The sequence below is a fragment of the Carassius auratus genome, chromosome 8 (assembly GCF_003368295.1).
Source record: "Carassius auratus strain Wakin chromosome 8, ASM336829v1, whole genome shotgun sequence".
NCBI classification, from domain to species: Eukaryota; Metazoa; Chordata; class Actinopteri; order Cypriniformes; family Cyprinidae; genus Carassius; species Carassius auratus.
In genome coordinates, this window is record NC_039250.1 from 2,505,509 (window position 1) to 2,520,128 (window position 14,620).

At 35.2% G+C, this 14,620-nt stretch overlaps 1 protein-coding gene and 1 pseudogene across 1 annotated transcript; one reads left to right on the forward strand and one right to left on the reverse strand.

The window, feature by feature from the left end:
• Positions 1 to 560: 560 nt before the first annotated feature.
• rpl6 (ribosomal protein L6) lies at positions 561 to 3,992 on the forward strand. Its single transcript, XM_026269055.1, has 7 exons — positions 561 to 579; positions 1,309 to 1,455; positions 1,538 to 1,636; positions 2,472 to 2,615; positions 3,413 to 3,461; positions 3,544 to 3,728; positions 3,813 to 3,992. The coding sequence occupies exons 2-7, from the start codon at positions 1,309 to 1,311 to the stop codon at positions 3,963 to 3,965; spliced, it is 777 nt and encodes a 258-aa protein (XP_026124840.1). The 5' UTR covers positions 561 to 579; the 3' UTR covers positions 3,966 to 3,992.
• A 1,347-nt stretch (positions 3,993 to 5,339) lies between these two features.
• Positions 5,340 to 7,446, reverse strand: LOC113106965 (dynein light chain 1, cytoplasmic-like; annotated as a pseudogene).
• Positions 7,447 to 14,620: the final 7,174 nt, after the last annotated feature.

The following is a 14,620-nucleotide window of genomic DNA, read 5'->3' on the forward strand; positions in this document are numbered from 1 at the left end:
ATATAATGATTACTGAAGACTGGAGTTATGATGCTGAAAACATGGGTTTGATCAGAGAAATCAATTACATTTTAAAATCTATTCACATAGAAAATGGCTGTTTTAATTTATAATATTATTTCACGATTTTTAATGCATATGTAATGCATTTTTGATCAAATAAATGCTGCCAGATGACCAGAAGAGTCTTTTAAAAACATAAAAAAAATCGTAATTATTTATTTATTTATATATATATATATATATATATATTATATATAAATTGCAAGCATTGACAGCAGTAAAATAATCAAATGAACTACTCAATTGTATAATTGCAGCCTGACCTTCAGTTTCTAAATCAAATTAATTGCTTCGATTTATTTTCTAAAATATATCAATTGAGCTCCAGTTTTATTAAAATACTTTACAATAACATTTCAAGTATTTCCAAACCGCCCGATGATCGGCGCTCGATTCCATCTAGAAGCGCCTGCGCCTTTAAGACGCAAACACGACGGAAGAAGAACCCCGAGCGTCTTACGTCACGACTATATATACGTCAAATGCCCGGATGTCGGTCTTTTTTTCTAGCTGAAGGTAATTGTGACTTCCATCTCAGTTTTCTCCAAACACAATCTGCATTAATCGGTTTCATCTAATCTTAAAATCTCACTCTGGATCGTATATAAATGTTTTAAGACACGTGTAGCGTTACTAACTGAATATTTGCGTATGTAATGTGTGTTTTATGTACATTAAGAGTGTTCGGCGCGAGTTGAGGCCTGACTCCGAGTCTGAACCGAAGCGGGTTTTCTGTCTTTATATTCACAGTAAAGATTAAGTATGACGTTTCGGGTAGTCACATGTATATACTGTCGAATAAGTTATATAATGTTTATCAATCAATTTAAGTGTTAACGTATGTGCTTTAGCATGTTAGCAATGCTACATCAGGTCACGTTGAGTTACTGCAGCCCCATGCTAAAGTCATATATATATATACATGTGGATGTATACATGTATCTATGTTCATTTGTATCATTTTTGAGACTTGTCCATTTAAGTGTTGTACTATTAACAGTCATTATGCACCATGTCGGATCTTTTGAATGTAAATTGCTGTCTAATTAAGGACTAATCATTGATTTGTGTATAATTATTGGAACAGTTGTGTTTTTGTGAAAAGCATTGAAGAGATGTCAAGTCTGATTTATTCATATGTATAGTACTTTTCATAATGGACCTGTTTTCATCAAAGCTCAGCTCTTGAGTGATGTGTGTGTTTTTATGTCCATGCATGTGTTAATACCTGTTGTGTTTTCTCAGATGGCTGAGGGCGATAAGAAGAAGAAGGCCCATAAACATGGCAGCCGTAACCCTGTCCTGGTGCGGGGCATTGGCCGGTATTCCCGCTCGGCCATGTACGCTCGCCGGGCTATGTACAAGAGGAAGACTAAAGCTCCCGTGACAAAGGTCAGCGCCTGTGTCTGAAATACAAGAGCACAGATCTCCGCTCAAACCAGGGGTTTTCTGACGCTTTGTCTTGATGTTTCAGATCGAGAAGAAAATAAAGGAAAAGGCTCCATCCACAGTCACCAAGACTGTCGGCGGAGACAAAAACGGAGGCACTCGTGTGGTCAAACTGCGCAAACTGGTGAGCAAAAGACATGTAGAACCATGAACTTCTGTTTTGCATTCGTCAGTTTTAACTTTGCATTTGATTTAATGCAGATTTCTGTGACCTATAAGGATAATTAGTCTTAAAATGCTTTTGTGAGACGTCTTTAGCCTTGTATATTCTTTCCCTCACACTTTTGAGACTTGAGTTTTGTCGATAAACATGAACATATATTGCAAAATTAAAAAATATGAGTAATATTTAGGTGTGTAGGTTTCATAACTGTTTTTTTGCATCCATAAGTCAAGTTATAAGTAATAAAAAAAATTGATTTTAAGTCCATTGATTTGCATTTTATCTCGTTAGTGCTCATAACATTTGAAAAAGCAATAAATAATAAATTTAACAAAATTAAGGAATTTAGTTGAATCCATCCATTGATTTCAAAGGAGTTGATACTGGATGGACATTTTCAGATTTTATATGGTATAAATTTCATAATGCTGGTCAAATAAAACTAATGAATATTGAAAAACTTGATGCAAGAAAGTATAAAAATAATTATAACGAGTTTAACTGAATTCAAAAGGAGTTGAAACTGGTAATTCACGGATTATATTTTTGTAAATTTGATATCTAAATGAATATCGAGAATTTTTTTGTAGTTCACGTCAAATTTGAAAGTGGGCAAATGCAGTAATAGTGTAACGTTTAAAACTTTTCGTGCATTAGTTCATTGAAATTATTGATCTAAAGATACAAATATTAAGTTATGACTGTTTTCAAGCTTAGTTAACAAAACTCAGCAGATTTGAAGGGTTTTGTGATCTGAACTGTATTCATGTTGCTGTGTGTGGTGTTCTGTGTCCAGCCGCGTTACTATCCCACAGAAGACGTGCCCCGTAAGCTCCGGAGCCACGGCATCAAGGCCTTCTCTCAGCACCGCAGGAAACTACGCAAGTCCATCACCCCCGGGACCGTCCTGATCCTGCTGACCGGACGCCACCGCGGGAAGGTACACGCACATCTCCATCTATCTGTCTTTCTGGGATCCCAGCATGGCATTCAGTACATTTACATTTTAGTCATTTAGCAGACGCTCTTATCCAAAGAGACATAGAGATGAAGACAATAAAAGCAATTAAAACCAACAAAAGAGCAATGATATACTAGCTTAACACATGTAGCAAGGTGTGTATATATGAGACCCTGGAGCATAGAAGTTTCTGGGGTATATTTGTAGCAATGGACAAAAATACATTGTATAGGTCAAAATTATAATTTTTTTTTATGCCAAAAATCATTTGGGTATTAAGTAAAGATCGTGTTCCGTGAAGATATTTAGTAAATGTCCTACCATAAATGTATCTCAACTTCATATATGCATTGCTAAAAACATCATTTGAACAACTTTAAAGATGATTTTCTTAATATTTGGGTTTCTTTTTTGCACCCTCAGATTCCAAATTTTCAGATATTGTCGTCCTAACAATCCATGCATTAATGGAAAGATTAGTAATTCAGATTTTTGAGTGATGTATAAATCTCAATTTAAAAAAATGGACACTTAAGACTGGTTTCGTGCTCCAGGGTTATATATATATATATATATATATATATATATATATATACACACACACACAAAACAAAAAAGTAGATTGAATGAAAAAATAGAGAACATTGGTGTAAGAGGCAGCGTTTGAACAGCGACTGGAGCAAACGCTGTCCTCCACACAAACACTGATCTGATCTCTATTGAGCTGCAGCGGAGTTTGATGTGAGGACTAACAGTGACTGTGTTTCCTTCTGCAGCGTGTGGTCTTCCTCAAGCAGCTGGGCACTGGTCTCCTCCTCGTCACTGGTACGTGATCGCCGTCTGCTGCTGAAGCCATGGAGGGTTCTGTCACCGTGTATAACTGAACACCATCTCTCGTCTCTCTCAGGTCCTCTGGCTCTGAACCGAGTGCCTCTGCGGAGAGCTCACCAGAAGTTCTGCATCGCCACAACCACCAAAGTGGACATCTCTAGCGTGAAGATCCCCAAAACACTGACCGACACCTACTTCAAGAAGAAGAAGCTGAGGAGACCCAAGCACCAGGAGGGAGAGATCTTCGACACGGAGAAGGAGGTTAGATTCGGTCTGGATCTTCAGGTGCTTTAGCAGAGCTCTGTGAGTTGTGAAGCTGATTGTTTTTGTCGTGTGTTTCTGCAGAAGTACCAGTTGACGGAGCAGCGGAAGGCCGACCAGAAAGCGGTGGATTCTCAGCTGCTTCCTCTGATCAAGAAGGTTCCCGATCTCAAAGGATACCTGCGCTCCACGTTCTGCCTGTCTAACGGAGTCTATCCACACAAACTGGTTTTCTAAAATGCAAATAAAATCTGTCATCCCAGATCATTTTCAGTGCTTATTCCTTGCATAGCATTTGCTCGTCTATAAACATATAAAAAATATAAGGATATAATGAGCATTAAAATTACAAATTCATACTTTGATAGTTTACTGGGCAATAAAAAGTAGTTATATAGAAGAAAATTAAAAGTAATCCATATACGGTTCAAATAAGTTTTTTTTTTTCTTGGAAAAGGGTGCTCTATCAAAAAAGGTGCAACCAAAAAGCCACTCACTTTTGAAACAGTCCCAACGTTTTTGGTTAAAATGCGTGACCAAGTGCAAAAAAAAAAAAAACACTAACTAGATTGGATTATTTTCTGAGACATCACATGTGATTGACCAATGAAGTGTAATGTTTTCAAAAAGTAAAAGCAAATCTGCAATAAGATCCATCCTTTTAAAATGCATAAATAGTGGAATTTCTAAGTCTATTAAAGTGCATTTTAACAGGCATTTCTAATAATCTTTGGGTCAATGAAACTATTACTAATTCACAGATATTTGTCTCATAGCAAATAATCACTCTGCATTTTAGTTTGTGACCGCTATTAAAAATGTAGCTCTGTGAAAACAGCTTTGCTAATGTCTCCCTGGAGTCTGCTTAAAATGAATGGTAAAAATATATATATATATATTGTAATTCGGTCTGCTTTGAGCTTCATCTTTGGTGGGTATTTTTTTTAGGTTTAATGATCACAGTGTGTTCACACCTTGATTCTGTTGTGCAGCTGTGATCATTCTTTATATAAATGGAATAATTAGTGCTGAATGTGTTTCTTGCCGCCTATTTTTCCTCAGCTCAATACTATGGCTGATTTGTAAGAATCTTTTTAATCATGTCTAATAAGATGCACAACTCTGTTAGATGTACACTGTATTAATACTCGAGGAAATCCACAGCAAACTAAAGTTACAAAGCTGAGGAAATAATGAAGGATGACTTCAAGTGAATATAAATGGTTACTAAACCAATATTAGTTGTTAAAATAATCAAATTATTGAATGTGTTAATATTAGAATTTTAGTGTTTCTAGCAATTTAGTGTACATTAAAACTAATGTTTGTTTTTAAAATATTAATCTGTTTTTATTACGTTAATATTATTTAAATGTTAACTAATTAAAATGCTAAAAACACAAATATTCTTTTTTTTTAATTGTTAAATTATTTAATATTTCGTATTTACACACACCATCATATATTTATTATATCATCACATATTCTTCTAAACTATTTCTATTTCCTAGCTTTGAGAAAATTGGAAATTGTGTTGGACGATGGATAGTTAAAAAATCTAAAAGTTTAACTCTTTATACGCCGCACCATCAACCTTCTCAGACAAGAAACTCCAGGCCGACAGCCAAACCATTTTGCTTTAATTAAAAAAAAACAGCAGCTGACATAAAACGCTCACACCGTGTATAGAAAATAAAGATAAATACAAGTGTTTCTTGATGGCATTTCCCTCTCACACTGGCTTTTTCTTAACAATAATCAGAACGAAAGTAGAAGCAGCCGAGAGAAAGAAGGCAGGTCCCAGAGCAGGAATGGTTCGCCTCGTCGGTAGTCAGTTCATAATGGGCTGTTGAAACGAATGGGTGCCGTCGCTCAGCCCGATTTGAAGAGCAGGATGGCCACCTGACCCAGGTAGAAGTAGATGAAGTGTTTGGTCTCGTGAGTCACGTAGCTGCCGAAGTTCCTTCCCACAATGCAATGCCAGGTGGGGTTGTACTTTTTGTCGAACTCCTGCAAGAAAGCAATACATTTAAAGACAATTTCAAATGCAGACTTTATTTTATTCAGATTTTTTGTTTAGTGGCATTGGTTGCTGAAGTATTTTTCCCATCGGGAAGCAAAATAGTACTGTAAAAAAAATTGGAATAATGTAAACTAATCAATAAAAGCATTTACTGTCATCTGAGATTCAGAGGATGACTAAAAATTATTTTAATGAATATAATACATATTATTTATAAATGATAAGGATCTAACTTAATTAAAAAGCTAAAATAATAATTTCAATGTCTTTCACTATTTAAACTGAACTGAATGGACTGTAAGTCGCTTCGGATAAAAGCGTCTGCTAAATGCATACATTTAATGTAATTTTAAATTGGGTAAATTTTAATGCATTAATTATATATATGATAACATTCATATTTTTAACATAAATTAGAAAAGTCAAAATACATAATTCAATCAATAAATAAAAAAATCTAATAGATGAATAGAAATCAATTTTTATATTTTTGGCTTTTTAGTTCAGCACATATTAATATTATTCATATGCATTTCAATAATTTACAATGAACTTATCAATGCAATAAAATCAAATGTTCTTAATGAATAAGTTAATAGATTTATATTAATATTTATTCAAATTAATAATATTTTGGTTTGATTTTGATTTGTTTCTATTACTTAGCTGCATAGAATAAAAGCCTCTGCTAATTATATAAATCAGCATATCTACGTCTAAAAAAGCGTTTTGTGGCCCACTAAAGCGGCGTTCACCTTCTTGATGTAGGCGGCGATGTCCTTCTCGATGTTGTACTTCTCGAGGGCCTGTGTTGCACACTCCACAGAGTCCTGCTGCATCTCCTCAGACATGTCTGCGTTCTTGATCACCGCCTTTCTGTCCGACATGCTGGATCTGGAGAGAGACAGAGACTTTACGAGTTAAACAGGACTCGATCTGAGCAGCACCCTGTGATGCACCCTATCTAGTGCTCACCCCAAACCCACAGTCCTCCAGCATCTGCTCAGAGCCAAGCGGATGGGTGTTATATAACATCATCAGCACGTGAGATGCTTTACAGCCTTTATTCCATCTTTCTTGCATAACGTCACGTGGCATTATTTCGCCAGGTTACTGTTGCCATGGACACCTGAGCTTAAGACTGTCCTCAGCACCACAGACTATTATTCATTTAATAACAATTTGTGATACTTATTATGCTTATATAACTATTCATGAATTACAGTTAACTAAGCAAAACTGTTTTTACTTACTGAATAGAATTTAAAATGATTGTTTTGATTACGTGAATGGACGCATGGTTATTTTTAGAAACAAGAAACACTCTACATAACCTTTATAGATGTTAACTTAAATGAAATAATTAGGCTTCGTGTATTTTTGTTTATATTCTAAATAAAATCCTATCATTAATAATTGATTTAATTTGTATTTAAGATTTTAAGTTGCTGAAGCATGGTTAACTCGCGTTAGTTAAAACATCGCTTACTCTGAGCCAGAAACAAAACCTGATATAATGTGCAACAGACTAATATACATTGTAAACTGTTATAAATCGTTGAAAGTACAATTTTTACCTTATTTCTGTGTAGATTTCTTGAGACCGAGAGAAAAGCGACTGCTGCTGAGTGCTTGATCAAAAGTAATGTAGCTGCTGTGCAGCTGCCGTTGGCTCCTCCCGCCCTCGCTTCCCATTGGCTGTCGCTGCCATACCGGGCTCTGCGATTGGTCGGCTGTGCAAGAGTCTCGCTGCATTCTATCTCTGCATTTTATTTCAGACCGGCATGCTTTGCGTCTAAGACGCTTCACAGGTCTCCGTAGCAACAGAGAGTGGGCCAATTTGCAAATGTTTTAAAAAGTAATATCTTAATCTGAACCCAAAGTAATCTTGATAAATATATATCATTGGAACGCTTAAAGACTGTAGTTATGATATTTGGTGACTGTTTTTTTTTAAATATTTTACAGAGCTACTGTAATTTACTAATGTACAAAAATAGTTCTCATCAGAGAGTGAAATCATGAAAAAACAATAAAAATCTTTATTCATTTTCAGGGATAATGTTTAAAAGATAGCATCCATTTTATTTTTTGAGGAAAAAATGGTCTAAAAGTGTTTTGAATATGTAGAAAGAACAATAGATTATCCTTTGTTGATGCTTTGTGAACTATAACGCAGGTCCAAGGTTCTCGTAGCATGTCTTTTATGTGTTTTTTTTAGGTTGAATTGAAATCAAATACTACCATACTGACCCTTAATGCTTCTGATTGTGATGTCTACGTCATAAATATTGAGAAAAGTATGGAAAAACATGTTTCAGGTCACTCAAAACATTTATGGAAATAAAGGCGCCCTTAAATAGTTACTAATGTGGTTTGATGGTCATGTAGTGGACAAGCTTGTTACTAAGCCTAAACAAAATCTCACTGAAAGCTCATTTTTTGAGATATCGACTTCAAATTTGGAACATAACTTGTTCATAATATTGGTTTAGATTTTCTAGCAGTTTTAGAGTAAAACAGGTTTTGTAAAAAAAAATAGTGTATTGCGTTTGAGCTCCGTCATGTTATTTTTTTATCAACTATTTTCATCTTAAAAATCTATTTTATACAGCATCATTTTCGTTCCTATAACGTGTGAATATATCCTTTACCATACTCTACAACTAAAACAATTAGCGCGCCTTGTTATCACTCGTTTTATTTTGATTACCCAGGTCTGATATTTAGCTTATAGCCCGTTAGCATCAGCAGCGTGGTAGCTGCTAACTGAGCTTGCATTGCTAATAACTCTACTCACACATGCTACAATTTCTTTACTCACTGTTACTTGCTTTAATGGCGGATGTATGTCTACCTTTGATTGCAGGTGAGGACACGTTCGAACTGGTCAAGCAAAATGTCACCGGGTCCGCTCATCGTTTTAATCATACACTAGATTTAATTATATCGCAAATTGATAAAAACTAACCTGGAGATTTTTAGAATTACATGGAAAAAGAGTATGTCCAGTTATAGACAGGCTCTAAAAACTGCTAGGGCAGAGCATATACACAAACTCATAGAAAATAACTAAAACAATCCAAGGTTTTTATTTAGCAAAGTGGCTAAGTTAACAAATTACCAGACGCCACCTGATTCAAATATTCCACCAACGTTTAATAGTAATGACTTTATTCAAATTATAGGCCTATTTCAAATCGTCCATTTATGTCTAAAATTTTAGAAAAAGTTGTGTCTGCTCAATTGAGCACCTTCCTGCACAAAAATGATCTATATGAAGAATATCAGTCAGGTTTCAGGCCCCAGCATTAAATGTTAAAATTACAAATGACCTGCTCCTTGCGTCAGATCAAGGCTGCATCTCATTTCTAGTCTTACTTGATCTTAGTGCTGCGTTCGACACCATAGATCATGACATACTCATAGATCGATTACAAAACTATACAGGTATTCAAGGGCAGGCTCTAAGATGGTTTAGATTCCTACCATATGCACAAAAACTGACAGTCACCACTTATAAGCTACTCCTAATTATTGTTGAAACTTAATTTTCTGTAAAGTTGCTTTGTAACGATTTGTATCATAAAAAGTGCTATACAAATAAACTTGAATTGAAATGAACTGAAAATATATATTTTATATAAAATATAAATATTTAAAATATTATATTGTATATTTTCATGAACTTAAACTTCTAAAACTTTTTTGTTGCATAATCTTTATAACTTTTTTCACATTTTTCATTTCTACAATAATTTGCCAAGTATCTGCTTTAAAAAGAGACCAACCTTAAGTCTGTGGACCAAAGCATTCAAAATGTATAACAGTTTAAGTTGGAAATGTCATTCTCATGTCTATGCTCAAAAGGTGAACCAGGTTAAATATAAAACAAGGATGTTTAAAAAGACAACCAGCATTAAGGTGGAAATTCACTTTCCTTCGCAGAAGATAATTGAAACTGCTAAAATTATTTTTTTAGTCTTCCTTTTTGTAAGTCTACGAAACCAATGCTATCACGGCATAAAATGCTATTTAATAGTTAATATACAAGGACAATCAGTAAATATATCACTGTAGGATTTCAACATGTAAAGCAAATAATCTCACAGAGAATGATTAGTTCATAGTTTATTCAAACAACCATAGCACAGATTTATTCAGCTGACCTTGAGTTTCTTACATTGCAGTGGAACTTTATTATAAAATGTGTTTGAACTATTGCTGACGCTCAGCTAACGCTTGAAGAGGAGAATATGTTTGTTTCCATCATAGAAACAGACAGAACAATGGCATGTAATGTAGCTTCCAAAGCTCCCCACAATGCAGAACCAGGTGGGCTGATACTTTCTGTCAAATTCCTATAAAAACACACACACAGTAAAATTCCAACAGCTCAAAAATTTCATGATTCCAACTCACAATGTTCACAATACTGAACAAACCGAAGCTTATCAAGACATTTCAATCACTCAGTGAATCAAGGAGCTCATAATAACCTTCGCAATGTATCTAGCAATGTCATTGTGGTCTGTGTACATATACTCAGCCATAAGCACACACTGAAGAGCGTCCCGCTGCATCACAGCACTCATCGTGGCATGTTTGACCTCATACGATCTGTTCGACATAGTTGCTCTGTAGCCGCAAGCAAACAATCGGTTTTAAAATCTGAAACAGCACCAAATCTATAGATTATGGTTCACTATTCAATAATTGTTGACTTATAATGCTATTGTCAGTGAAACCAAACTAATATATTATATAAAATATACTGTCTTACCTTGTTTATATGGTGATTTCACAGACACCGCTCAAGCTGTGTTTGCCCAAACGTAATGTAAAATGTGTATTTGACTCACAAGCCAACCTCCCTCTCACTTGACAGCATTCCTTCATTTAAAATACCCTGCAACATGCTTAACATTGAAGATATGATCATGTCTGCATTATTTCATGGTTCCTAAACATCCAAAAACAAATGGCATGTGGCACTTTTACTAAGACCTGGGGTTTGTATTAATTGTGTAGCATGTCTAGGACTAGACACCCTCACAAACAAGGATCACACGAACATCAAAGATGAGATCCAGTGCTTTTCTTTAATCTGTAATGAGGAGAATTAATCGGTGGATTATAGACAGCTACATTCGATATGAGGACATGTGGAGTCAGTTGCACATTTACTTTATTAAGTTGGGTTGAACACAGCTTGAGCATCACAGACACTTTGAGAGTTTCATCACACAATCACTGATAATCTCCAGATTCTGACCTGCTTCATTGATTTGATACTTCCTCATTGAATAATAAAGCAATTAAATAAGTAAATGAGAATTATAAAACAAGTTCAGATTCAAAAGCCTCTAAGTGCCATCTAACATTTTCTCCTAAATGGTTATTTTCTCAGGCTCCTATGTTTATGTTTAGTTATTTTAATTTAATGGCAAAGAAAAGAAACAATTTCACCAGTGTGTAAAAGGCTCTGACTTATTTTAAAGATTCTATGCTGGGAACTTTAAATATTTAACATATTTTTTAAACTCCAGTGTTTAGTTGATCCTGATAAGCGTTCGTCGTCACAGATGTAAACACGCTGGCTTATGATGAATTCAACACTTCTGAAGTTTTTCCACTTTTGTGTCCCATATGCATCAGATGTTAAACCAAAGGTCTGTGGGCATGATGTCTTAGGCTGAGACTAAGGCTTTTGCATCTGAACTCTTCATATGAAGTAGTAATCAATTTACACTTTGAAAATAATATTTTATTTTAAGATGTGCACCTTCACTCTTATTTGTCTAATAGTCGAAAATCGCAAACCTCTTTTGTTACGTCGACATCACGACAAAAATAAAGTTGTTTGTTACGTCGACATCACGGCAAAAATAAAGTTGTTTGTTACGTCGACATCACGGCAAAAATAAAGTTGTTTGTTACGTCGACATCACGACAAAAATAAAGTCGTGATCCCTAAAAAACTTTTTTTTACATCGACATCATGACAAAAATAAAGTTGTTTGTTACGTCGACATCACGACAAAAATAAAGTCATGATCACGAGAAAACAACTTTTGTTACGTCGACATCACGACAAAAATAAAGTCATGATCACGAGAAAACAACTTTTGTTACGTCGACATCACGACAAAAATAAAGTTGTGATCCCGAGAAAACAACTTTTGTTACGTCGACATCACGACAAAAATAAAGTCGTGATCCCTAAAAAACTTTTTTTACGTCGACATCACGACAAAAATAAAGTTGTTTGTTACGTCGGCATCACGACAAAAATAAAGTTGTTTGTTACGTCGGCATCACGACAAAAATAAAGTTGTTTGTTACGTCGGCATCACGACAAAAATAAAGTCATGATCCCTAAAAAACAACTTTTGTTACGTCGACATCACAACAAAAATAAAGTTGTTTGTTACGTCGGCATCACAACAAAAATAAAGTCGTGATCCCTAGAAAACAACTTTTGTTACGTTGACATCACAACAAAAATAAAGTCGTTTGTTACATCGGCATCATGACAAAAATAAAGTCGTGATCCCGAAAAAACAACTTTTGTTACGTCGACATCACGACAAAAATAAAGTTATTTGTTACACCGAGATCACGACAAAAATAAAGTCGGGACCCCGAGAAAACAACTTTTATTATGTTGGCATCATGACAAAAATAAAGTCGTGATCCCGAGAATTTTTTTTTTTTACATCAGCAACATGACAAAAATAAAGCGGGGGCCCCCGAGAAAGCAACTTTTGTTACGTTGGCAACATGACAAAAATAAAGTCATGATCCCGAGAAAAAAATATTTTACGTGGGCAACATGACAAAAATAGTCGTGATCCCCAGAAATTTTTTTTTTACGTCGCCAACACAACAAAAATAAAGTCATGATCCCAAAAGAACTACTTTTGTTACGTCGACATCATTACAAAAATAAAGTCGTGATCCCGAGAAAACAACTTTTGTTACGTCGACATCACAACAAAAATAAAGTCATGATCCCGATAAAACAACATTTGTTACATCGAGATCACGACAAAAATAAAGTCGTGATCCCGATAAAACAACATTTGTTACATCGAGATCACGACAAAAATAAAGTCGTGATTCCGAAAAAACAACATTTGTTACATCGACATCACAACAAAAATAAAGTTTTGATCCCGAGAAAACAACTTTTGGCCATCAGCGTCAGCTGACGAGCAATCAGATCAACGACAGGTGCGTCTTTTTTCTGTGGGCCTACTTATAGTCCTGTGTTTGTCTTGTCTTGTGTCTGATCGTTTGTTACTGTTCTCTGTCATTCTCGCTCCTTGCATTGATGTCTAGTCCAGTTAGCAGTGAAAAAAGGTTGTGGGTTCAATTCCCAGGGAACACAAATACTGGTCAAAAAAATGTTATAGCCTGAATGCACTGCAAGTCACTTTGGATAAAAGTGTCTCAAATGTAAATGATTTGCTGCTCAAGAAATTAATTTACGATTATGTTGAGTAATTTTGTGTAAGCTGTTATACATTTTATTTTCAGGATTCACACAAAAAAAGAAAGTTCAAAATTACAGCATTTATTTGAAATAGAAATCTTAGTAACGTTATACATTTTTTTTACTGTAACTTTTGATCAATTTAATGCATCCTTGCTGAAATGTTTATTTTTATTAAATCTTACGGGCCCAAAAAAAGCAGACACATGAATACAGACATCAAAACCTATACAGACAAGTGTGAGACAAACAATTTATTGCAATTTAACGCTCAGTTTTACACATCCTATGGAAGTAAAATAATGACAAATGTCTTTGAAACAAAAAAGCATGCTGAATAGCACTAACTGAAAAGAATATGCATTGCATTAACAGTACTTGTATTTTAATGCCTTGTATTTCCAAGGATTGCATTTTTAGGTCCTGAAATTTAACATAGTTGTTCGTTTAAGCTGTGAATATTTCAATTAAAAATATTTCACACACCTTTTCATAATTAAAAAATTAATAATTCATATTCACGGTCCAGAATTCACTTCCAAAATATTCAATCGGTTTAAAAATACGATGTATAATATTCGACAGGCAAATTTCGGTCCATTTTATTTCACTTTCCAAATTCGCTTCCACAAATTCAGTGGTTAAAATTCAGCAGATAATTCGCCCTTTCACATCCGGGAGCTGCAGGAATAGCAGTAGAGCACAGAGACATGATCTCCATCTCCTGTCAGTCGCTCACCAGCAGGTGGTGCAAGCGGCTTCTGATGAAGACCAAAGCAACAGGTGGGTTAAATAATACAGTTACAAAAACTGATCTGCATAAATGGAGCAAGCTCTAAGCAGAAGTTTTGATTATCGGAGCATGTGGAAAAGCTGATTGTGTGAATGTGAATGTTTATTTCAACATCTTTGCCTTTACCATAGACTGTATAAAGGCTGTTACCCGTAGCCTATTAAGCAGCATTCTCTACCATAAAGGAGATTATAATGGGATTTTACCCAACGCTGAAGTACAGAACTAACATTACGTTACACTCCAGGATTCCCTAATGACGAGTAAGGGGCTTTTCACATATCGCGCTTAAAAACGAATGGAAAATGCAAGGCACACCGCTTTCTCCTTCTTTCCAAAGCACTCCGGCAGTTGAGCTCCTGAGGCATCTGCCGTTGCTAAGCATCCATGACGTGCTCTCTCCATGAAGACGCGGAAATTTCAGCAAAGGATAAATGGATTTGCAGCACTAAAAATCGCTTGCAGTAGCTCTGCTACTACATTTATTTCAAAATGGCAATCCATATACAGCTATGCTCAGCTGTTCCTTCATCTTGGCTGAGCTTTCAACTTTGTTATGGGAAAGCATAAAGCCGACT

Excerpts from the sequence above, each read along its gene's own strand:
- rpl6 (XM_026269055.1), top strand. The coding sequence starts at position 1,309 with ATGGCTGAGGGCGATAAGAAGAAGAAGGCCCATAAACATGGCAGCCGT. Across the intron at positions 1,637-2,471 it reads TGGTCAAACTGCGCAAACTG|CCGCGTTACTATCCCACAGA; the intron begins GTGAGCAAAAGA and ends TTCTGTGTCCAG. Across the intron at positions 3,462-3,543 it reads TGGTCTCCTCCTCGTCACTG|GTCCTCTGGCTCTGAACCGA; the intron begins GTACGTGATCGC and ends CGTCTCTCTCAG.